Source organism: Melospiza georgiana, chromosome 24 (assembly GCF_028018845.1).
Source record: "Melospiza georgiana isolate bMelGeo1 chromosome 24, bMelGeo1.pri, whole genome shotgun sequence".
Taxonomy (NCBI): domain Eukaryota; kingdom Metazoa; phylum Chordata; class Aves; order Passeriformes; family Passerellidae; genus Melospiza; species Melospiza georgiana.
The window spans coordinates 5,011,109-5,034,471 of NC_080453.1; the positions used below are offsets into that span (position 1 = coordinate 5,011,109).

Below are 23,363 nucleotides of genomic sequence, written 5' to 3' on the forward strand. Positions count from 1 at the left end.
GAACATGGACTGGCTGCTTTTGATCATTCAGTTGCCTCTGATTTGCAATCTAAAAATTAAATCTAAACATGAAACTAAAATTAATCTTACATAACCTGAGTTAAATCTGAGGGCTGCAGTGACAGTGGCATTCTCCAAGAACTCTCTGGACAGGATGTGCCTTGGACTTCAAGATACTGCTGGTGATTTTGTGCATGGTCCTGGTGGTGTGACAGTGGTGACTCATTTGTCTCTTCCAGGCTGATGAGCGGTTCAGAGAAGAGCAGCTTGTTTCCTTTGATAGGTAATAACTTCTTGTACTCTTGAGGTTTTCACTGCACCTAACTAAAGTTTTTATGGTGTGATATGTTATTGTAACTTGGGCCAGGCTCTGCTGGCTGAATGCAAAGCAAAAAGAATTGAAAAGCAACTCTTACAGCACATGTAATTTACTATGTAAAATCTGCATATGACAGTATTTTACCCTCCTGAAGTACAGATTGTGTGATTGCTACCCTGAGGGGAACAGTAGTGCCCTTGGGATGTGGCAGCTGGAGCTCCTGGAGTTCTGGCCTGTAAACACAAGATTACCAGACAGGATTTCACTCACTCTCTTTCCACAGAGAGCTGCATATTTATATCATGGGTTTGGATGTTCTCTAGCAGCCCAGTTGGAGCTACAGCAGAATAGCAGATGAGGCTGCCTAAAATTCAGAAGTCCTGGGCATTGTGCACTGGCAAACTAATCCTGGAATGTGCACAAGACAGCATTGCTGTCACCTGCCAGACAGCTGTACTGCTTCTGCAGTGACAGTGTGCCTGTGATGGCTTTGTAAATGTTACATCAGTTCTGCATGTGGTAAAGAGAGCCTGAGCCCCTCCAGAAGTATCTGTGATTAATCTCTCAACTGGGCTGAAATCTGTTGGCCCTGTCTGTGTAAATCCTTTCTTGCTTACCTGTCTCATCCTCCCTCTGCAAAGTGCCCTTCATCTGCTTGGTGTGTGTCCCTTCCTTAGCCCTGGGCTTTCCCTCTGAGCCAGGGCTGAAACCCCAGGTGTTCATTATGCAGGTGCTGGGGTGGCTTTGAAGGCCTTAAAAAGGCCCCCTAAGTGGGACCCAGAGATAAGAGATGATGGCACACAGCAGCTATTCCACAGTAAAGCTGTTTTTGTGTGCCACGTGTCAGAAACTTCTGCTTTTGAGCTCTGCAAACCCTATGGGCATCTCAGAGCTGAAGTACTGGAATGGCCAGCTGTGTCTGACCTATTCATGGAGTTTATTTTCATTTCTTTAGGCACTTTTAAGACTTTAAAGCTTACTGTTTAGTGTTGTAGCAAACACTGGACTGATAGAATGTTTTCTGGCACACTTCTCTATTGAAAAGATGGAGATGTTGCCCTGGAAGAACATTCTAAGCTGAACACAGAGGTGGCTTTGTATTATAGATGCTGGCTCCACTCTAATTGATGTAACTTCTGCAGCAGTTGTGAAGAACCAGCTCATCAGGAGAGAGGTAGACTGGGATGCAGAGTCACTTGAGTTTTAATATCTCTTGTGGTGTGTAATTTAATTCAAAGTTCCTACTAGACTAATGAATTAAAATACTAAAACACTTTAGTCTTATCTCCAAATGCCAGATAGGCAAGAGTCCTTGAATCCAGATGCTTTTCAGGTGTTTTTCTGTTCTGTTAATGTGCTTGCAGGCTGCTCTCTATCAGAACTTTCACCCTGATTTCTCCCTTTTGGAGAGATGGTAAGAAGCAGGGAAGGTACAAGTATTTTTTTTTAAAAAAGCAGAACTTAAATAGGCAATTTCTTCTAAAATGCTGTAGGTAACTGTTATTTTCTAGAACAGAGTGTGCTATGCATGGAACTGCTTTCCAGTGCCTTCACACTGCCTGATCTGTCCCTTTTTTCAATTGCTCCAGTTTGTGACTGTTGTCACAAATTAGTCCTGTCCTTGTACACAGTGACAGGGCCAAGAACCTGGGGTTGTTCTGTAGAAAACTCTTCAACTTGAACTCATTTTGCCATAAAATGCAGCATGGAAGTACCTGTGCTCAGAGAGACCCTGACTTTCCCTCTCTTTGCAGTGGTGAAGATTGGAATCAGATGCAGTCTCAGGAAGATGATGTGGCAATAACTGAACAGGACCTTGAACTCATTAAAGAACGAGAAACTGCAATCAGGCAATTAGAGGTGACCAGTCAATCCTGCACAGCTAACAGCACTGGGAGATAAATTAAAGGATAATTAATGGGATGGGCTGAGGAGAGCTGATGGTGGAGGAATAGAGTTCCTCCTAGAGAGGATTGATGCCAAGATAATCTGAAGGAGATTTATTTTCCCTTAGTGTTGACTCCATCAGATATGGCAGGAGCAACTCATGTCTCAGTGTTCATGCTATGCTAATTGTTGGTGTGACAAAACAAATATTCAGTAGCTGGAGCATTGTAGGCTCCCATGTTAATCCCAACTTGCACAGGTGGTGACAAGTCAGTGAATGCTGGTGCCTATTCTGACCCTTTGAGTGATGGTCAGAAGAGGTACTAAGAGTGAGGATTAGAAAATATTGTACCCAGTGTTCATTGTAACTTGTTAAACTGTTGTCTCCAGGCAGACATTTTGGATGTCAATCAGATATTTAAGGATTTAGCCATGATGATTCATGACCAAGGAGATATGATTGGTAAGTGCATTTGGATAATAAATTTTTTTCTTGATTCAGTTACATGGATTAAATTTTTCAGTATTTTGCATTAAAAGTATTGTATTTCTGGCTGTAATTTTTAAACACTAAAGCTCTGAAATATTTTGCAATGAATTCCCCCTTTTTTTTCCATAGATAGCATAGAAGCAAATGTGGAAAGTGCAGAAGTCCATGTGGAAAGAGCCAGTGAGCAGTTACAGAGAGCTGCCTATTATCAGGTAAATTCTGTGTGCTTGCTTGATTGTCAGTGTATGGTTGAGCACTAATGAAACAGGCAGAGCAAGACACTGAGGACTGCAGCACACCAGACTAGTTATTAAAACCAGCTCATGCAAGCTGGCACTGATTCAAAATTGCCTGCAAGGAGTACATAAAGCACTTGAGCCAAAAACATGGTATTGAAATTGGTATTGAAATTCACATTCTACTTGAGAGTAAAAGAGTAGAAATAGTGTCTGGCACTTCAGACTAAGTGTTTACCTGTCTTTGTTGTTGTTAGGAGTTAGTAGAAAAACAAGAACAAATTCTGATATTGTATCTAACTTGTAAATATATTAGCCAGGACTCTGGCATACAAAAATCTATGCCCAGATTTGGGTAACTTCTGGTGACCAGAATTTGCAACACTCCTGTCCAGCTGCTGAGTTTCTGTCCCATAGTCTGTTCTCCCTGTCCTAATCCCAGATAAAATCTCTTGCAGTGGCTCTCACTGCTGAATGGTAGCCTGTAGGTTCCTTTCTGTAGGTTCCAGTGTTTTCTGTAGGTTCCTTTCACCATCCTTATCCCTTTAGATCCACCTTCTGTGAAGAGGTAAGGGCTCTGCTGTAGTCAGTCCCATTACTGCTGAGACTTACAAAAAATATTGGACTCTTCCAAGCTGTTAAGTGGGAGCTACTGGAGGGCAATAAAACTCCAATGCTGTTGAGTGCAAGGCTGGGAATGTTGGTTTTGCCATCTGGCAGCATGTAGTAGAATTCTCTCTCTCCATGGCTCCCTTGCCAAAGTTCTGAGGTATTTATAAATCTAAGTTTGGGAGCTGTTGGACATGTTTTGCATGTGGGTTTTTTTCTGGATGGAGAAAGAAGTGGTTATATATAGCTACCCTCAAATCCTTAGATGCCAAGTTAAAAATATTTGGTGTATGTGGATGGACTGTAGTTTCCTGTGATGAATAAAGTGAGGAAAGCTGTGAAATCCAAGTTTATTAACTACACATGAAATCATTTAAATTGTAGAAATGCAACAAGTGGCCAAGGGGAGATTGTATGTGAGAACTGCTTAGGAGTTTGATTAGGAAAAAATCTAAATAGTTAGAAAGATTTGGCCTTCTCTGAGGCTTGTATTTTCCTTAAGAGAAGCAAAACCTGTCACATTTTGACTTAACTGCATCTCTTAGACCACTGCACTCCTAAAATTAAAAGCATTCACCTGTAGAATCGTGGAGTTTAAGGAACATGTAAAAGTGTTCAGACTGCACTGGTTGCTGCTCTCAAATGACTGTGGGGGTACCAAGTGCTCCTGTTGACCCAAGTCAGTAACATGAATGGTAGCCTTGCTTTTTCCTCAAGTGTTCCTGCTGTCAGTGGCTTCTTTTCTCTTCTCTTATTAGAAGAAATCCCGTAAGAAGATCTGTATCCTGATTCTTGGCCTTGCTGTGGTCTGTATAATCATAGGACTCCTTATCTGGAAGGCATCATGAAATCTTCCCATGGGACCCAGTGTCACAGCTGAGGTTTTTTCTGTCAGAGCAAACAGGCTGACTTAGTCTCGGAGATGAATTGACCACCCTGAGAGAGCACAAGTTGGAACTGCTTCTAATAATAGATATTAGCAACTAATGTGCAGATAACTAGTATATGGAATTAGTGAACCATGGAGACAGTATTTATCAGTTTATATACAGATTATATTGTTTTATGTAACTAAAATCTCGTGGTTTTGCTTTCTGTAATGTGTTCTTCCCTGTCCCAGCTGTATGCTGAAGTGTGATCAATAATTGGAGATGTCTTGTTTTTGACAAAGTCACAGAAGTTCAACTTTTTGTGTGTGTAGGTAACTTTGTTGGACTGGAATGAGAATGGCATTCAAAGACAGCCCACCACCAAGTCACATTATGTAAATCCAGCAGTTTCTAAAGTCTCCAGTATCTGCCCCATGGTTTTATTGTCTCCAAGTGGCTGTGGTTCTAGATTCTCTTGAAGAAAAGGATGTTGTCACAGATTTGAGAGGCAAGGAGGGGATGTGTGGATGATGATTTGAACCTCTACATGCTGGTCAGTTTAGCCTTGAGACTCTAACAGTGTAGTTTCATTTTTTGGGGTGTGGTTGGGGTTGTTTTTTTCACAAAATGCATCACTTGAGGACAGAATGTTCTTTGACTTAGAATCTAACAGTGCAATCTCCTTAGACAAACTAGCTGGTCGCTTGCTAGTGGACAAATAAATCTCTTCCAATGCTGACTCAAGCACTAAATATAAAAGGTTTAGCTGCTCACTCCCAACTTTTCAGAAGCTTCCAGGGGGAAAAACACTTAAAAATGAGGAAGTGGGCACCTAAGTTTACAAGCTAGTAAGATTAGTGAAGAGTTTTAGCAGAAATCTTGATTCTGAAGTGCTCTTGAAGCTCACTTGTGGTGTTCTAGTAAATATTATGTGTGGCTTGTGAACATTTGGTATTTTCAATTCTTTATGAAATAGAAAGTGCAGAAACTGGCTGAGTGAAGTGCTGGGATTTTCAGGCTGGGGATGTGTGTGCACATGACAAGGATTGCTGGTTCCAGCTCACAGGGTTGGGCAGAACAAGCAGGCACTCCCCACTCCAATGCAGCTCTGAACTGACATGCACTGAGGGAACAGTAATCTGTCCAAAGCCCAGTGGGGGTGGGAAATGCAGCATACTGACCCATTTTGTATTTAATCCTTCTTCCATGTCTCGTCTGTAATAAAGTAAACGTGAAAGCTGGGAAGGGAGTTCTCCCCATTGCACAGTGGTTTGCACTATTGCGCCGCCATTCCATCCAATAATCATCAATAAACACTTTTAAAAGCCTCTCTCTGAGCTCATTTCTCTTGCAAAGGTGTGTTTGCAGTTCCCTCTCTTGTAGCCATGATATTTTATGAAAAATGCTTTGCTAGGATTGGTCTCATGTGGTTGTTTTTAATTAATGGCCAATCACGGCCCAGCTGTCTTGGACTCTCTGGTCAGTCACAAGATTTTATCATTCCATTCCTTTCTTTCCTTGCTAGCCTTCTGATGAAATCCTTTCTTCTATTCTTTTAGTCTAGTTTTAATATATCATTTAATATAGTATATATCATAAAATAATAAATCAGCCTTCTGAAACATGGAGTCAAGATTCTCATCTCTTCCCATGTCAGGACTGCCTGCAAATTCCCTCACCCTCTAAGTGGAGTAGAGGAGTTTACATCAGCAAATAGTGTTTCCTGCAGTTTTAGTTCTGTGCTCCCTGATTTTTCAGAATGGAACTCCCTGAAAACACAAAATCCATTTCACAAGGACACACACAGTAGTTCTGTGCAGAGTCCTGTACAATAGCTGATCCCAGAAAAATGAATCTCATACCACAGAGCAGCATTGGGGCAGCTCTCACTATTTGTCTTTTGCTAGAACTCAGAGCTGTTGGTGAGCCTGTATGATAAAATCTGACTTGAAAGCAAGGGAACTCTGTGTCCTGCTCCTTTTTTAAAGTTCTCCTAGGAAATGGGCAGGAGCTATTGATTTGTGCATGCCTGCTGCCAGGTGTCACTTTGCCATTTAAGAACAGAAGCACTTAGTTTTGTTTGTTTGTTTAGGTCACCAGACCTAAACAGGAGCATTATTTGTAGGCTCCATCCTTCTTCTTGCCTGTTTTATTCCTCTGGAAACTGGAATTGAGGGTACAGGGAGCTGAGCTCAGGGTTTCTGTAACTTCTTGACTCCTTTCTCCTCTCTGCACATCATGGTTCATGGCAGTAGAACTGGTGGTTTTAACACTCTTGATTAATGAAACTCCCTTGGCTGTTGCTGCAGTGTCCTGGTGTCACTATGAGACACTTCAACATTTATAGATTTCTAAAAGTGACTGGATTGGAGGGTGACAGTGCCACCTCTCCAGTGACACTGGGAAAACCAACAGCCCATCAAATTTCTCCTCCTCCAAAAAAGAATGCAGAACAACGAGTTATTCACAGAAAGTGTGGGAGAAAGTTCGTTACAAGAATGTCAACATCAGAAGGCTTAGAAAATCTTAAAAAATCGGGGTGACACATCCTGGCTCTGGGATGCGTGTCCAACCCCCTCCGCGAGTTTCTGGAAGCGTTCTGGGGAGCGAGCGTGCCGTGAGAGCCGGGAAGGGAGCGCGCTGTACAGCCGCGGGCACAGCCCCGGGTACAGCGCCGGGTACAGCGCCGGGCACAGCCCCGGGTACAGCCCCGGGTACAGCGCCGGGCACAGCCCCGGGTACAGCCCCGGGTACAGCGCCGGGTACAGCGCCGGGCACAGCCGCGGGCACAGCCCCGGGCACAGCCGCGGGCACAGCCCCGGGTACAGCCCCGCGCCCAGCCCCGGGTACAGCGCCGGGCACAGCCCCGGGCAGCCGCGGCGGCCGGGCCGGGCCGGGAGCGCTCCTACCGGGCCGTGCCCGGGGCTCTGCTCGGACAGGGGCGCTGTCCCCGCGTTCCAGTGTCAGTACTGGCTCTGTCCCAGGGTCGGTACCGGGTCTGTCCCTGAGAACGAGGGTCGGTACCCGGTCTGTCACCGCGTTCCAGAGGCGCTACCGGGGCTATCCCCGAGCCCCAGGGTCGGTACCGGGGCTGTCCCCGCGTTCCAGGGTCGGTGCCGGGTCTATCTCCGCGTCCCAGGGTGGGTACCGGGGCTGTCCCTGAGTCCCAGGGTTGGTACTCGGTCTGTCCCCGCGTCCCAAGGTCGGTACCCCGCTGTCCTAGGGTCAGTACCGGGGCTGTCCCCGCGTCCCAAGGTCGGTACCCCGCTGTCCTAGGGTCAGTACCGGGGCTGTCCCCGTGTCCCAGGGTCGGTACCGGCGCTGTCCTAGGGTCAGTACCGGGGCTGTCCCCGCGTCCCAAGGTCGGTACCCCCGCTGTCCTAGGGTCAGTACCGGGGCTGTCCCCGTGTCCCAGGGTCGGTAACGGCGCTGTATCCGCCTTCCAGTGTCGGTACCGGTGCTGTCCTCGCGTTCCAGGGTCGGTACCGGGTCTGTCCCCGCGTCCCAGGGTCTGTACCGGCGCTGTCCTAGGGTCGGTACCGGAGGCGTCCCCGCGTTCCAGAGGCAGTACCGAGGCTGTCCCCGCGTTCCAGTGTCGGTACCGCCGCTGTCCCAGTGTCAGTACCGGCGCTGTCCCAGGGCGGTACCGGGTCTGTCCCCGCGTTCCAGTGTCGGTACCGCCGCTGTCCCAGGGTCGGTACCGGGTCTGTCCCCGCGTTCCAGTGTCGGTACCGGCGCTGTCCCAGGGTCGGTACCGGCTCTGTCCCCGCGTTCCAGTGTCGGTACCGGGTCTGTCCCAGGGCGGTACCGGGTCTGTCCCCGCGTTCCAGTGTCGGTACCGCCGCTGTCCCAGGGTCGGTACCGGGTCTGTCCCCGCGTTCCAGTGTCGGTACCGGCGCTGTCCCAGGGTCGGTACCGGCTCTGTCCCCGCGTTCCAGTGTCGGTACCGGGTCTGTCCCAGGGCGGTACCGGGTCTGTCCCCGCGTTCCAGTGTCAGTACCGGCGCTGTCCCAGGGTCGGTACCGGGTCTGTCCGCAGCTCCCGCGCCGGCTCCGGGTCCGGTCGGGGGCGGGGCCAGCCATGTGTGGGCGGGGCATCAGCAGGCCCCGCCCCTCTGTTGGCGCGCGGGGCAGGCCGGGAGCGGCGCGCGCCGCTCCGCGCTCCCAGGGTGCCCCGCGGCGGCTGAATGGGGCAGAGCCAAGATGGCGGCGAGCGCGGCCCCGGCGGGCGGCGGGTCCCTGTTCGAGTGCCCGAGCTGGTGAGCGGCCGCGCGGGGCCCGGGGCGGGAGGGGCCGCGCTCCCCGGGCCCGCACCGCGCTGCCCGGCACGGCGGGCTCCGGCCGCGGCCCTCGGGGCCGCCAGCGACAGCGCCGCGGGGGGCGCGGGGCCTCCCTGCGGTGCCGAGGCTTTTCCTCAGAGCTCAGGCAGAATCCGGGCTGTGGGAGGAATGAAATGTCCTGCTCGGGGCGTGTGTGCGGCACGGGAGATCTGACAGCTTGAAATAGACTGGGGTTTTTGTTAGCTTGAGTTCAGGAGTCGGGCTGGGTGCTGCAGAAACGGCATCGCGACCATCCCCGGGCTGGGTTAGAGGTGGAAGGGAGCCCTGGAAATGCCCTGGATCTCCTGCGGGAGCACAGCCTGGCATCGGGGTGCCCTTGTTGGTTTGTTCTGTGCTTGGATCATCGCTGAAGTGATCCGGCCTCTCCTGCCTTCTTTGGGTGCTGGAGCGATGGGATGGGATGGGATGGGTATAGGAACACTAGGATGGGTACCAGGATGGGTACAGCAGCACTGAGATGGGTACAGGAGCCCTAGGATGGGTACAGAAACACTGGAACACTAGGAGGGGTACCAGGATGGGTACCAGGATGGGTACCAGAGCACTGGGATAGGTACAGGAGCACTGGCATGGGATGGCATGGGATGGGTACAGCAGCACTGGGAAGGGTACAGGAGCACTAGAATGGGTACAAGAGCACTGGGATGGGTACCAGGATGGGTACAGGGGCACTGGAATGGGTACCAGAGCACTGAGATGAGTACAGCAGCACTGGGAGGGTACCAGGATGGGTACCAGAGCACTGGCATGGGCACTGTGGTGTTTTCAATCACACAAGCAGCCCACAGCACCTGAGAGCTGGAGCTGTGTGGCCCAGCCCTGCCTGTCCCTGCAGAGCCCAGGCTGTCCCTGCTCACCCAGCTGTGCTGTAGCTCTCAGAGCTTTGTGACAGTGCTCGTGTGTTTCATTTAGAGCTGGTTTTTAGGTGCCTGCATTAGTTGGTAAAGCCATTTCACCTTCTCATGGAGGAGAATTCCTCATATATTGTAGGGTCTTATTTGTGCTGAACATACACAGTAATAAACATAATAAACAATAAACTTCTCCATGAGACAGGGTGGTGTTCCATGGGATGATGACACAATGAACCAAATAAAGCCAAAGATTGTTCTGGATATTCAGCATGAAATTTGAAATATAATTTTTTTCCCCTAATGGTTTTATACTACAGTGATCACAATATCCATTATATTCCATGGTAAATTGGAATAACTTGTACCTTTGAAAGCTGTAGATGGAGGAGCTGGGGAAGCACAGCTTGTAAAATGCTCAGTCTCAGTCTCAGTGCCTTCCATGCTATTGCAGATGAATTCCTGAAGGAATCCCATCTGGAGGAGAGAATGTAACACCTGGAACTGTGAGGGCTCCTCAGGTCCCTGGTTTGTGTCTGTGGCAGGGTCTGACAGAGTTTCCCTGTGTCCCTGCCCTGGTTTGGTTCTGAAGCACAGTCTGTTGTGCTGGGTGAGAAATGAGGTGGGATGTGGGAGATGCTCCAGACCCAGGGGTCAGGGGGGCATGTTTGGGTGCCTGGTTCTCTTCTCACATTTTAAAGATTTTTTGTCATTCACTTCTTGCAACCTGAATGTCCTTTTACAGTCATATTCCAAAATGGTTCTTGGGTACAGCAAAGTTCCTGTCTGGGCTCTTTCCTTGTACATTGTAAGGAAACTTTTTATTTTCTCTTGGACTCTGTTGTGTGTTTGCACATTGTAATGGTTTTGGGGACCATTTTTGTGTATTTATACCTGTGAAGTAAAATTTGATTTTGTCCAATTGGCACATGCAGACCTGGCAGCTAACACCAGTGAAAGCCTTGTGGTTTTCTTCAATGCTGCTTTTGAAACCCAAAAGAGGAAAAATAAAGAAGTGAGGCAGCAGGAAGGCAGCCTGGAGAGCTCCCAGCCACAGTGTTTGTGTTCTGAGCACTGAACCCAAAATGGGAAATGCTGGTGGTGATAACCATGCTGGAGTGAGGAGCATTTATTTATTGGTTATTATATAACCATGCTGCCAGGTGCATTCATTTATTGATTTCTGGTTATTTTTCTGTAGATATATTTCATGCTAAAGCTCTGGATGCCTTCTGCTGACATCTGCTGATCTTGCAGCTCGTGGCTTTAAAGTATTTGTTCCTTTCAGAGCCAAGCAAAGAGAGCTCAGGTGTGATGTGGAACAAAGAGGGCTCAGGTGTGATGTGGAACCTGGAGAATCCCACCTGGGAAAGTCTGAGCTTTCCCAGGTGGGATTCTCCAGGCTGGAGCTGCTTTGCAGGAGCAAGATTGGAGAAATACTGGTGTCATTCAAAGTTCTGATTTAAGAGGATGTCAAAATACCCTGCAGGAAGCCTGGTCTGACACAAGCACCAGAAATTCTCCTGTGCAGGCAGCGTTGCAGGGCTGCATTCCAAGAGTTCTGGGTGACCAAGAGCATGGAGTTGGAGAGTTTTCACAGTCAGAGCAGATTCTTCTGTAGTGAATTATCTCCAGTCTCCTCAACCTCTAAATCAAAAAATCAAAAATCACAGTCTTTACCTTTAAAATGAAAATCACAGTCTTTACCTTTAAAATCAAAAATCACAGTCTTTACCTTTAAAATCAAAATCACAGTCTTTACCTTTAAAATCAAAATCACAGTCTTTACCTGTCTATTTATGTTCCTGCTTCTAAGGAAAGCTGGCTGGAACCTGTGAGCACCAATCACATGAGAAATGCATCTTAGATATAATCCAAAGGAGTAGCATTTTTTCCTTCCCCATGCTTTTGATGTTTGCCTCTATCATTTTACTTCTTCCATAATTTGGATAGTACCTGAATACCCTATTTCCAGAAAAGACTTCTGCTCTGAAATTCCCAGTTTTGATTTAATTGTGGCTCTGATTTAGTTTTTGTGCTGTTATAGGTTGTTTCTTCATAATCCACACACTATTTATTCTTATTTTCCTTGTGTTTCCAGCAGCTAAGCTTAAAACAGATTAAAACTTTGGCACCTTGCAGGTGCCAGAACATGTTTGTGCATGTGCTGGAACTCCTGTGTGCATTAGCCAACATTTGGGCTGTGCATTTCCAGTTGGCATAAAGAGGGTGCCAATACTTCCTGGAGTTAAAATTTACCCATTCCATGAGATCAGAAAATGGCTTCAGATAACAATTAGATATCTTAGTTTGATTAAGAGCTTTGCAAACCCTCTGAGCTGGCTTTAGGTGGTAAAAGGGATTTCTCTGAGGTGCAGATGTTATCTGGTGTGTGGTTTTGAAGGGAGCAGATGTTTAGTGGGTACTGCCTGCCTGTCCTTTTGTCCTGGTGTCACTTGTGTTTGGAATTGTGACTCTCTTTGGAATTTGGAATTCTTTACTCTCTTTGACACCTCAGTAGTGGGGATGTCAGATTTGTCCTGGAATGGGCATACATTAGAAATAGTTTATTTGAAGACAGAAACTGTTTCTCTTTAGTTTCTTTGCCCAAGAACTGCTGCTCCTGGTGATGCTTTTACACAGATTTCTCTGCTCCAGAGTTCTGCAAATTCCACCCTGTCCTTGAAGTTGGACATGAAGGTGTGTACATGAGTCACAGAGGCCAAGATTTTTAGGAAGTGGCTAAATTTAGGTTCTGAGTCACATTTAACCCAAATAATTGACCTAATTCTAAACTAACACAATAGAATTATGGCTGTGCTGTCCATGTCCTTAATAGCAACAATTCCAAATTTCTTGTGGTGATTTACATCAGTCAGGCTGCTGAGTTTCAGCTGGATTTGGACATTATAACCCTGCTGGCATGTCAGCATTGAATCTGCTCTGTGGAAGAGTTCCTGATTTGTAAAACCTCAGTTCTCTTACTTGGCACATTCCAAACTGTAAATGGCCTTGTCCTTCTTTTCCAAAATGCTTTATCTTTGTACAGAGACATGGCCTGGCCTGTGGAGCATGAGGTGGACAAAGCAAAAAAACACAATTTTCTGTTTCTAGTAGAGAAGAAAGATTTCTTTGCTTGTAGATATTTAAATCTTTTAAAAACCTGTGCTGGTTTTGTTCAGTGCTATCCCTTGTAAATATTTAACTGCTGATCATTGTAAGCAGTTGATGTCTTCTGTACAAATCCATATGTGGGGAAATCCCAAGCTGAGAATGCTTCTGTTCTCCTTGCCAGTCAGTCTGTTAATTCTCTGTTAATTCTCTGTTAATTCTCCTGAATCCTGGAACTCTCTCCCAGGAATTTCAGGATTCAGGAGGCAGGCAGAGCATCCTGGGTCTCAATAAAACTCATTCACCTCTTGCCCACCACATTCAGTGCATCTGCAGTTATCAAAAATCAGTTCTTTTCAGGTCACTTGCAGGATGCTGCCCAGGGGAGGCACTGGGGACTGATGCACCATCTGCAAGGTACAGAAGAAATTGCTTTTTTCTCATTTTCAAGCACAAGCTCTTGTGCTGGAGCCAAGCTGTGATAGGAGAGCACTGACCTTGGGCAGTGCTGAGGGCTCTCTGTGTTCTGTACAGAGGACAATCTGCTGACCTCAAGTAATTCTTCACCCTCCAGAACAGTGCAGGAAAATTAGTTTAGTGGATATTTTAGCACATAGTGGAATTAGTTTAGTGGGAAAGGACTTTTTAAAATTGGACATAAAATGGGGAAAAACTGGTTTGCTGTAACAACATAAGTCCAGCTTTCTAACAAACTTTCCTCTGGGAGATTTGTGCAAGAGATTTCCTTTCATGTTTTACTCCTTGATGGAGCAGAACATGTGAAAGGTGACTGATACTTCCAAATCCAGGCATTACTTCTGATCTTTGGTGGCTTTGGAACCAATTAGTTTTAATATAAAACTGAGCAATCTTTCTACAAATGGTTTTTCAGGTATCTGACTTGGGCAGCCTGAACTGTGCCATTGACTTAAAATGTTCCAAAGGAGTTTTCTATCAGAAATTACTTCTGTGAATTTGTTTTCATGGTGTCATAATCAGTATTTACAACCTTCCTGTGTTTGCAGGAATAGGTAGATGAGGGAAATACTGCCTACAAAGGATTCTCTGCAGTCCAAAGAAGCCAGAGAATAGGTAGATTTTTCTAGCACTTTAATTCACAGCTGAAGGCACTGCCTTGTGATACTGAGTTTGGTTTATCTGTTGAAAATAAGGTTGAAGGTAGAGGCAGAATAAAAATAAAAGCAAGAATGAAACTGAAAATAGAGGGAGTAATGAAAAAGCAGAGCAAAACATGAGCATCAGACAGGACCCAGCTGTGCTGGAGCTCCTGGGGATTCTCTATGACCTGACAGGTACAGGGAGGAGGTGCTAAAATGTGTTAGGACAGGCTGAGTATCCAGGAACAGATCACTGAAAAGAAAAGCAGAGGCCAGACTGGGTAAGAAGGAGCTTGTAGAGTGAATTTGTTGAAAGGTTTATCTGTTTGGAAAGAAAAAAAAAAAGGGGAAGTGGCTGATGTTTGATCAGAGTAAGGCTGGTGTGTGAAAATGACCAAAAGTTGGGTTGCAGAGTAAGCAGAACTTGGCAATTTCAGAGGAATGGGAGAAGAGAAGTTTTCCAGTGCTCAGAGGCAGAAAGAGGGAACACTGAGAAGTGGACAGGAATCCACGAAAGGAACCTGTGTTCCAGTGAGAGCTGAGCTCTGGGATGTGCAGGGAGCACAGGAGCAGCTCAGGGGAGCCTGGCTGGGAGTTTCTTGAGCAGCACCTCAGAGAAGGAGCTTCCCTGGCTGTGCTGAGGGACTGCAGCTCATCACACAGGCTGTGTCCCACCTTTGGAGCATTTCTGCTCACTGCTCTGTCCCCCACATCACCAAAATCCCATTGCACTGCTGAAGTCACCACTTGTGCTGGAGTTCAGCATCCTCTGCTTCTGCTGCTGCTGTTTGTTCATCCAAAACAATAGGAGTCAGAATGAACCATATCCTTGTTAGGGTGGTAAATCCACAGTGTTTGAGAAGGGCCTGACAAGAAAACTTGTGGAAGTACCAAGTGGTCAGTTCAGAAAGGGCCAGAGAGATGTGGGCAGGCTGGTGTGATGGATGGGAAACAAGAAAGGAAAATGCCTGGCAAAGAAATGAAGTAGAAATAACAGGAGATTGTGTTCTTACATGGAATTTTTGAGGGGAGCTGACCTTGCAACACAGAAAAACCAATAAATGTAAGGCACACCCCAGAAATGTGAACATCTGCATTTAACCCCTTCAGACAACTTCAGCTACCAGTGACCTTTCTTTCTTCTCCAGCCACCCTGAGAACATCTCTGCCATTGTCACTGTTCCCTGAGGAATGGGAACATGATCTCTGCACAGAACCAGATCCAGGTCACTGCTGCTGCCTGCAAAGCTGCTCCAGCAGCAGAGATGTTACCTGTGGGGAACTCCTAGAGACGCAGATCCTGAGATGTGTGAGCAGGAAAGATCCTTTGGTGCCAAGAGCTGAGGGATCCTGTGTGCTGCTGTGGCACAGCAGCAGCCTGCCTTGGGGCACTGGAGGTGCCCAGTTTGTTCCTGCTGCCCCATGGGTTCAGCCCTTGCTGTGCTCTCTGAGGGGCAGAGATGTGCTGTTTTGAGGGTGACATGGGATAACAGAGCTCTTTAGCCTGCCCCCATCTCTGGTTGTTGGTCTCACACCATGTGCTCTCAGGATTTGCTCTGATCATTGTGTAAATCAGATGGTTTTCACCTGGAGAGGTAAAGCTTGAGATGTTTCATGTCCTGTTACCTTCACTCTTACCATAAAATATTCTTGGTTTATGTGTTGTCAGAAGGAATCTGCAATGAGGAAAAGAAAATTATGGGATTTTCGTCTTTTCCCCAAAATAATTCTGCTTACGTTTGTGTAGGTTTGGTCTGTAACTCAAGCAACTCTAATACTAATAAATTTTTTATTAAATGTTTTGATACTATATTTTTCCTTTATTTTCCAGGGCAGGGAAACCACCACCTGGCTTACATCTGGATGTAGTCAAAGGAGACAAACTCATTGAGGTATGGAATTAGGGTTTGGTGGATTTGGTGTATCAGCAGCAGAACATTCCCCATCATTTTCCACACTTATTCATAAATATTTCCTTTCTCTCATGAATTCATTATCTTCAAATCTGTTGGTTTTTTCTCTGAAACAATGAATGAAGTGATTTTCCCTTGCCTGTGCAAGGCAGCCTCATGCCATGCAGGGCTCCCATCAGTTAAACCTCTTCCCCTTGTACTGCTCGTTTGACAAACCTGTCTGCTCAGTTTATTTTTTAGTTTGCATTACAGTCAGATTAACCAAGCATTCTCTGTTTTGCAAGAGTGCTGCTCTGTCCTACAGCATGAAATACAGTTTGATTTGATTTTTCCTCCCACATTCAGGATCTGTGAGCAGTGTTGTGATCAGCACAGATACAGCAAGTTATTTTTATTACAGCACCTCATTCTCTGTTTCATATTTTGTCTTACATCACACTGAAAGTAATAAATAAAGAAAAGTCTCTTTCCCATTGTTGACAGAGAGGACCCAAACCAGTGAATGTATTTCAGTGTGGAGAGACTCCTAACTTGAAGCTGACTGGAACAGAAATATTTCTGGGTGTAGTGGTTTGATACAAATACCAGGCACCCACAAAAGTCATTCACTTATCCTGCTACATTTGGACAGAGGAGAGGGGGAAAATTAATGAGGGGCTCATTAGTTGAGATAAGGATTGGGAGAAAAAAAACACTCTGAGGGCAAAACAGATTCAAATTTAAAGGTATAAAGTAAATGTATTGTTCACAGAGTAAGAGGAGGCTAACAAGAAATAAAATAAGCCTTTAAAACACCTTTTTTCCCCCCCAGCTGTGGGGGTTTTGGTCAGTTCATCACTTGAGATCTCTTTGCTCAGGGAGAGAATTCTTTTCTCTGCTGTGCCATGGGGTCCCTCCCAGGGGCAAAAACTCTTCCCAGAACTGCTGTGGTGAGGGTCACTCATCCATGGGGTGCAGGATTTTAAGGCTGGGCTGCTCTAGTTTGGAAGCAAAAGCCCTTTCTCCATTTGGGTCTCCAGTGGATCACAGCTGTCTCTGGCATCCACCTGCTCCAGTGTGAGCCCTTTTCCCATGGGCTGTGGGTGAATTTCTGCCTCCCCCATGGATCCCCGTGGGCTGTGGGTGGATCTCTGCATCCCCTGTGGATCCCCAAGGGCTGTGGGTGGATTTCTGCCTCCCCCATGGATCCCCACAGGCTGTGGGTGGATCTCTGCATCCCCTGTGCATCCCCACGGGCTGTGGGTGGATCTCTGCATCCCCTGTGCATCCCCACGGGCTGTGGGTGAATTTCTGCCTCCCCCATGGATCCCCACAGGCTGTGGGTGGATCTCTGCCTCCCCCATGGATCCCCACAGGCTGTGGGTGGATCTCTGCATCCCCTGTGGATCCCCACGGGCTGTGGGTGGATCTCTGCCTCCCCCATGGATTCACGGATTTCAGGGACTGTTTCACCCTGGTCTCACCACAGCCTGCAGAGAAATCTCAGCTCTGGCACCTGGAGCAGCTCCTCCCTCTCCCTCTCCCCTGCCCTTGGTGCCACCGTGGTGTTTTCCCTCACATGTTTTCCTCAGCTCCTCCTCTTCTCTGTCTAAAAGGAAGAACTGCTGCTGGTAGGTACCATTGCCACTAATTTAAATATTATTGCAAGATCCTCTAGCACCGAGCCAACAGCACTTGGGTGTGATCCTTGTGTTTGTTTCCCTGCTCAGTACAGGTGGCAGAGAGTTTTTCACTTTTATCTTTCCTGGTAGGCAGCAGTAAGCAAGGGGGAGCATTGTTAAATCCTGGGGGTTGTTGAGCACTTGATACTCACCGAGCCATCAGTGTCCCTGTGATTGCTGGGTCTGCAAAGTGCTACAGCAAAACAAGCCATGCAGTGTTTAAGCTCAGTGTGTGAAGAAAGACACTGGGTTATAGCTCAGAGGCACAGAACATTTTAGAAATGTTGTCTTGAATTAAAGGCAAAAAAAATTCTCTTATTTGTTGCAGTAACTTCCATTAATTTGTGTCTTTGCAAAATCTCTTGGAAGCATTCCCCAGGCAGGGCAGTATTGTTTGCAAATGAAAACTTACAGGATGCTTTTGGTTTCAGTTGTGGGCAAGAATGAGAAAGGGTTTGATCAGTTTTTATGGTAACTGAAATTGTGAGGTAACTGCTTGCAGAGTTGGTCAGTGTTTGTGGAGCACACTTTAGTTTATTTTAGCAGTGCCAGACTAAACTGAAATATTGATGAGCTGTTGATGCTTTGTCTTGAATTTGCTCTATTTATTCACCTTCTTGAATTTTTTTCAGGAAGTTCCAAAAGATTCTAGGAGTCTAATATGCTTCTCTGTTTGATATTCTACCTCAGAAACTCATCATTGATGAGAAGAAATACTATCTCTTTGGGAGAAATCCTGATCTGTGTGACTTTACCATTGACCACCAGTCTTGCTCTCGAGTCCATGCTGCCTTGGTCTATCACAAACATCTCAAGAGGGTTTTCCTCATAGATCTGAACAGCAGTAAGTAGTGTGGCATTTAACCAGACAGAAGAGCTGTACTTCAGTGCTTAAACATTCTGAATCTCAGACACTTTTCCCCTTTCCATTGTTGTCTGCACTGTGGGCAAATGGATATCATTTGAATTTGCATCATAGGGAAAGACAAGGGTTAGGGCAAAGGAGTGTTTGCTGCAGTCAGCCTACAGCTGCCTCACTGAGTGTTTCAAACGTTTCTGACTTGTAAGAGGCCAAAGGAGATGAGGAAAGTGTCTTGACCTTCCCATCACAATTTTAGTGAAGCCTTGTCTTCTCAGGGTGATTTCCCAAGGTCTAAAACCTGTCAGGTGTTTTTTTACACTGTACAGACAGTACATTGGGACCTGCAGGAATACAGAAAGTAAAAGGTGTCTGTAGTTTATTTCCAGTGATTTTTTGAGGACTTCTGGTGTGTGTTATCTCAGTTTGTGACATGGTGGATCTACACAGCTGATGCTTTCAGCAGTACCTCAGTGCCTTGTACCTTGGAGCAAATGTTACCATATCTGAGATTCTCAGACTTGAACTGGAACAGCTCAAGCTCAGCAGCCTGTTTTGCATTTTGCTGTCCCCAGCACATGGCACATTCTTGGGCCACATCCGTTTGGAAGCTCACAAGCCCCAGCAGATCCCCATCGACTCCACGGTTTCCTTCGGCGCCTCCACGCGCGCCTACACCCTGAGAGAGAAGCCCCAGACTCTGCCCTCAGCAGTGAAGGGGGATGAGAAGATGGGGGGTGAGGATGAGGAGCTCAAGGGTTTGCTGGGGCTGCCAGAGGAGGAGACAGAACTGGACGTGAGTATTTGTCACCGTGGTATATTCTGAAATATCCCATAAATGGGATTTCTTCTCCTGGGAAGCTTCAGCTTCTCCCTGTTTTGCTGCTTTGGAATGTGATTTGGAGATTGGTCATTAAATTAAAACAATTCACATGCTGGATAAACAATCATGGTCCAGCTGTGTTGAGGCTCTGAGAAGTCATGAGCTTTTATTATTCATTCTTATCAAGCCTTCTGATGTAATCTTTTTCTTTAGTATAGTTTCAGTATAGCATAATATAATGTAATATCATGTAATATAGTGTGATATGATATGATGTGACATATGATATGATATATGATATATGATATGATATAATATAATATGATATAATATAATACTATATAATACGATATAATACGATATAATACGATATAATATAATATAATATAATATAATATAATATAATATAATATAATATAATATAATATAATATAATATAATATAATATAATATAATATAATATAATATAATATAATATAATATAATATAATATAATATAATATAATATAATATAATATAATACAATATAATATAATATAATATACTATAATGCAATACAATGCAATATAATATAATACAATGCAATGCAATATAATGCAATGCAATACAATATAATATAATACAATGCAATGCAATATAATGCAATGCAATACAATATAATATAATACAATGCAATGCAATATAATGCAATGCAATACAATATAATATAATACAATGCAATGCAATATAATACAATACAATATAATACAATGCAATGCAATATAATGCAATACAATACAATATAATACAATGCAATGCAATATAATACAATACAATACAATATAATACAATGCAATGCAATATAATATAATACAATGCAATGCAATATAATACAATGCAATGCAATATAATACAATATAATACAATATATATTCTCATCTCTCACCTCATCCTGGGGTATGATGGCAAGTATGATGGCACACTGCCTTGATGGCATTTCCAGCAAGGAGAGCATTCCCTGCTTGTTTGCTTAGCCATGGAATCATTTAGGTTGGAAAAGACCTCTAAGATCATCAGGTCCACAAATCTAACGCTGAAGTTGAAACTAAAAAATGTCCTGTGGTCTTCTGATGTGCACAGTGATGGGATTAAATCAGACTTCATTTATTTCTATATTTGCTGCAGAATCTGACAGAGTTTAACACAGCCCACAACAAAAGGATCTCCACACTGACCATTGAGGAGGGGAACCTGGACATCCAGAGGCCAAAGCGAAAGCGGAAGAACTCCAGAGTGACGTTCAGTGATGATGATGAGATCATCAATCCAGGTAAGGAGCTGGCTGTCCTCAGGTTTGAGGTGAAGTCCCTAAGCTCCTATGAGAGGTCTTTTACCTAATTGAGGAGAGAAACTTCTGGGCTTATTTCCTTTTTAAGGAGACAAAAAATAATTTGGTCACTCCATCAACGGGGGGCAGATTGCTACATTACCCCACAGAGGTTGTTTTCCCATATGCACACTGAAGGCATCTCTGGTTGTGCTCACTGAAGGCATCCCTGGTGCTCAGTGAAGGCATCTCTGGTTGTGCTCACAGGTTGTGCTCACAGGTTGTGCTCACAGTCATCCCTGTTTTTCTTTGCAGAGGACGTGGACCCATCTGTGGGGCGGTTCAGGAACATGGTACAGACAGCAGTGGTCCCTGTTAAGGTATGGGGTGACTCCTGATTTTCTCATTAGCACATTACATTTATGATCTCACTTTATGATTTATGAATTGCACATTAGAAACAGTGCTCTCACGTGGGAGGTGTTTCATTGCTAGGCAGAAGTGATGTCTGTGTTTCACAGTTGTGTTTTTTAGCAAATTTGAGCATTTCCCTTTGAACCCAGCTTTGGCTTTTTTCTTTAATAACCCATGGGATCAATGGTGATTTTTTTTTCCTCCCAAAAAGAAAACTTTCTAGAAATCTAGTGCATTAGTTCCAGGTGTCAGATAAAACTGTGGGAAATGTGGAAAATAGAAGGGAAAAATGAGAGTTTACTTATTTAAATGCTGTGATGTTTCATACATTTCTGTACTAGAACAAGCAGGTTTAGGCTTTGCTCCAAGATGAGTGTTCTAATTAATTGGAGCATGCAAGGAAAAAGAAAGATCTTCAGAGCTTCAGAGCAGCTAAGCACTGTGTAACAGCAATTTCACTTGTTGCTGGTATAGACTAAGTAACATCATGTGGAGAAGGATGATATTCCATAAACCCGGACTGCAGGAGAAGATTCCAGTGATCAGGAGCAAAATTATCCAAGTGATCTAAAAGTTGCAGTTTCTTTCTGTGGGAGAGGGAAGGTTTGTGTTATAATGCTCTCAGGCACAGGGTGGGATTTGGGGTGTCGTGTGCAGGGCCAGGAGTTGGACTCAGTGAGCTTTGTGGGTCTGTTCCAACGCAGAACATCCTGTGACCCACTCAGTCTTTGTTCAGGATGAGCTCCAGACTGGCAGGAGTGGAAAGGAGGTGAAGAGGTGCTCAGACTTCATCTGAGTTACACCTGAGTGTCAGCTTTTGTCTCCCTTCTGCACTGTGCACCTCAAAGAGTTTATTGTAGTGGTTTTCAAGGGAACCCAGAGCAAACCTTGTAGGACAAAGATTGGGATGTGGTCTGTTGGCACTTTGTATGTGGCATTTTTAGGGGAAAACTATTGGAATATTACTAATATAGCTGGACAAGACGTGCCTGAGCTTGTCTGGCCCTTGCTGCTGAACCAAACAGCAGCACTGTGGTGTTTCACCCCACAGACACTTTGGCCTGGCTGGGTGTGTGGTGTTTCACCCAGAGACACTTTGGGCTGGCTGGGTGTGTGGTGTTTCACTCACAGACACTTTGGGCTGGTGGGTGTGTGGTGTTTCACCCCACAGACACTTTGGGCTGGCTGGGTGTGTGGTGTTTCACCCCACAGACACTTTGGGCTGGCTGGGTGTGTGGTGTTTCACCCCACAGACACTTTGGGCTGCCTGGGTGCTGCAGCTGGGCACATGGGGACAAGTCCAGGCCTGCAGGAGCTCTGGTGGTGCTGGGATGGAGCTTCCCCCCATAACAGGGGCTGCTCCTCAGGTTTCCCTCTGGCAGAGGAGCTTTAAGGTGATGGTGAAGGAAAGGAGTCAGTTCTGATGGAGGGTTTGGGTGCAGAGCTTCATTCTGGCCCACAGGCCTCTGAATGCAGCACCAGCTCCAGCAGAACTCCCTGAGCCCGTGGTTGCTGCTCCTTTGAACCCGGGGAGAGGGGCAGGGAAGGGGCAGGGAGCCACCAAGCAGGGACAGGAGGGGAGGGACAAAGGGACAAAGGACACCTGGATGGCCCAATGTCCCCCAATGGTAGAGGGCATCCTTTGAATCTGCCAATCACTCTGTGCCCTTCTGGAATGCCAGGACTGACAGACAGTGCTGGGAGGGGAAAGGAGAGGTGACTGACACACCTGGGAGAGAATTATCAGGAGAGGGACCCGAGGTTCTGGGGTAAACCCTGAAATCAGAGCACAACAGAAACCAGCCTTGGCACCCAGTTGAGGCAGGTTGAGGGTTCCATGCACTGTGGGTGACTCTCCAACTGCTCTGCCTGCAGAAGAAGCGCCTGGAGAACGCGGGCTCGCTGCCCACGGACGAGTCGGCGTCGCGGCGCATGCAGAGCTTCCCCTACAGCGGGGGGCTCTACGGGGGGCTGCCCCCCACCCACAGCGAGGCCGGCTCGCAGCCCCACAGCGTGCACGGCACCGCGCTCATCGGGGGGCTGCCCATGCCCTACCCCAACCTCGCCCCCGATGTGGACTTGACTCCGGTTGTGCCCTCCACGGTGAACATGAACCCAGCTCCCAACCCCGCCGTCTTCAACCCCGAAGCTGTGAATGAACCCAAGAAGAAGAAATATGCCAAGGAGGCCTGGCCGGGCAAGAAGCCGACCCCGTCCCTGCTGATCTGAGCTGGGCTGAGGGAGGGCAGGAGTCACGACTCCAGAAACTTTTCATGTGCGGTATCGTCTTTTTAAACTTTCGGTGTCCTAACAGATGTAATACCAAGATTGGAGGAGTGAAATATCCTTTAAAGATCTGTCTTCAAATGTTTTTATATGTCTGTTATAAAAAAAAAAAAAAATACAGCTCCCGTTTCCTTTTGAACCAAAACCCCTACAGCCTTTTCTTAGCCACACTGTCCCAGAGGTGTTTGTGCTGAGTTTGGATCCACAAGTCGAAGGGGCAGTCACACAATTTCATTGTCACTTCTGGCATGAGCCTGCAGGTCCGTGTATTT

At 46.1% G+C, this 23,363-nt stretch overlaps 1 protein-coding gene and 1 non-coding gene across 3 annotated transcripts; both read left to right on the forward strand.

Annotated features, from left to right (window-relative positions):
* The first annotated feature begins 2,840 nt into the window (after positions 1-2,840).
* PPP1R8 (protein phosphatase 1 regulatory subunit 8) lies at positions 2,841-23,117 on the forward strand. 2 transcript variants are annotated; one of them, XM_058040041.1, is made up of 7 exons: positions 2,841-2,908; positions 15,661-15,721; positions 18,094-18,247; positions 18,838-19,058; positions 20,250-20,394; positions 20,707-20,771; positions 22,681-23,117. In XM_058040041.1, exons 1-7 carry the CDS (start codon positions 2,841-2,843, stop codon positions 23,032-23,034), a joined length of 1,068 nt encoding a protein of 355 aa, XP_057896024.1. In that variant the 3' UTR covers positions 23,035-23,117. The 2 variants fall into 2 exon arrangements, with proteins under 2 accessions (XP_057896024.1, XP_057896022.1); XM_058040039.1 differs by lacking the exon at positions 2,841-2,908 and adding an exon at positions 8,565-8,668.
* LOC131093313 (small Cajal body-specific RNA 1) lies at positions 17,539-17,674 on the forward strand. Its single transcript, XR_009115563.1, has one exon. It is a non-coding gene; the product is annotated as a small Cajal body-specific RNA 1 (non-coding RNA).
* Positions 23,118-23,363: the final 246 nt, after the last annotated feature.

Bases quoted from the DNA above. Each gene is read 5' to 3' on its own strand.
- PPP1R8 (XM_058040041.1), top strand. From the start codon at position 2,841: ATGTGGAAAGTGCAGAAGTCCATGTGGAAAGAGCCAGTGAGCAGTTAC. The intron at 18,248-18,837 runs GTAAGTAGTGTG...TGCTGTCCCCAG, and splicing joins CCTCATAGATCTGAACAGCA to CACATGGCACATTCTTGGGC. The intron at 20,395-20,706 runs GTAAGGAGCTGG...TTTTCTTTGCAG, and splicing joins TGATGAGATCATCAATCCAG to AGGACGTGGACCCATCTGTG.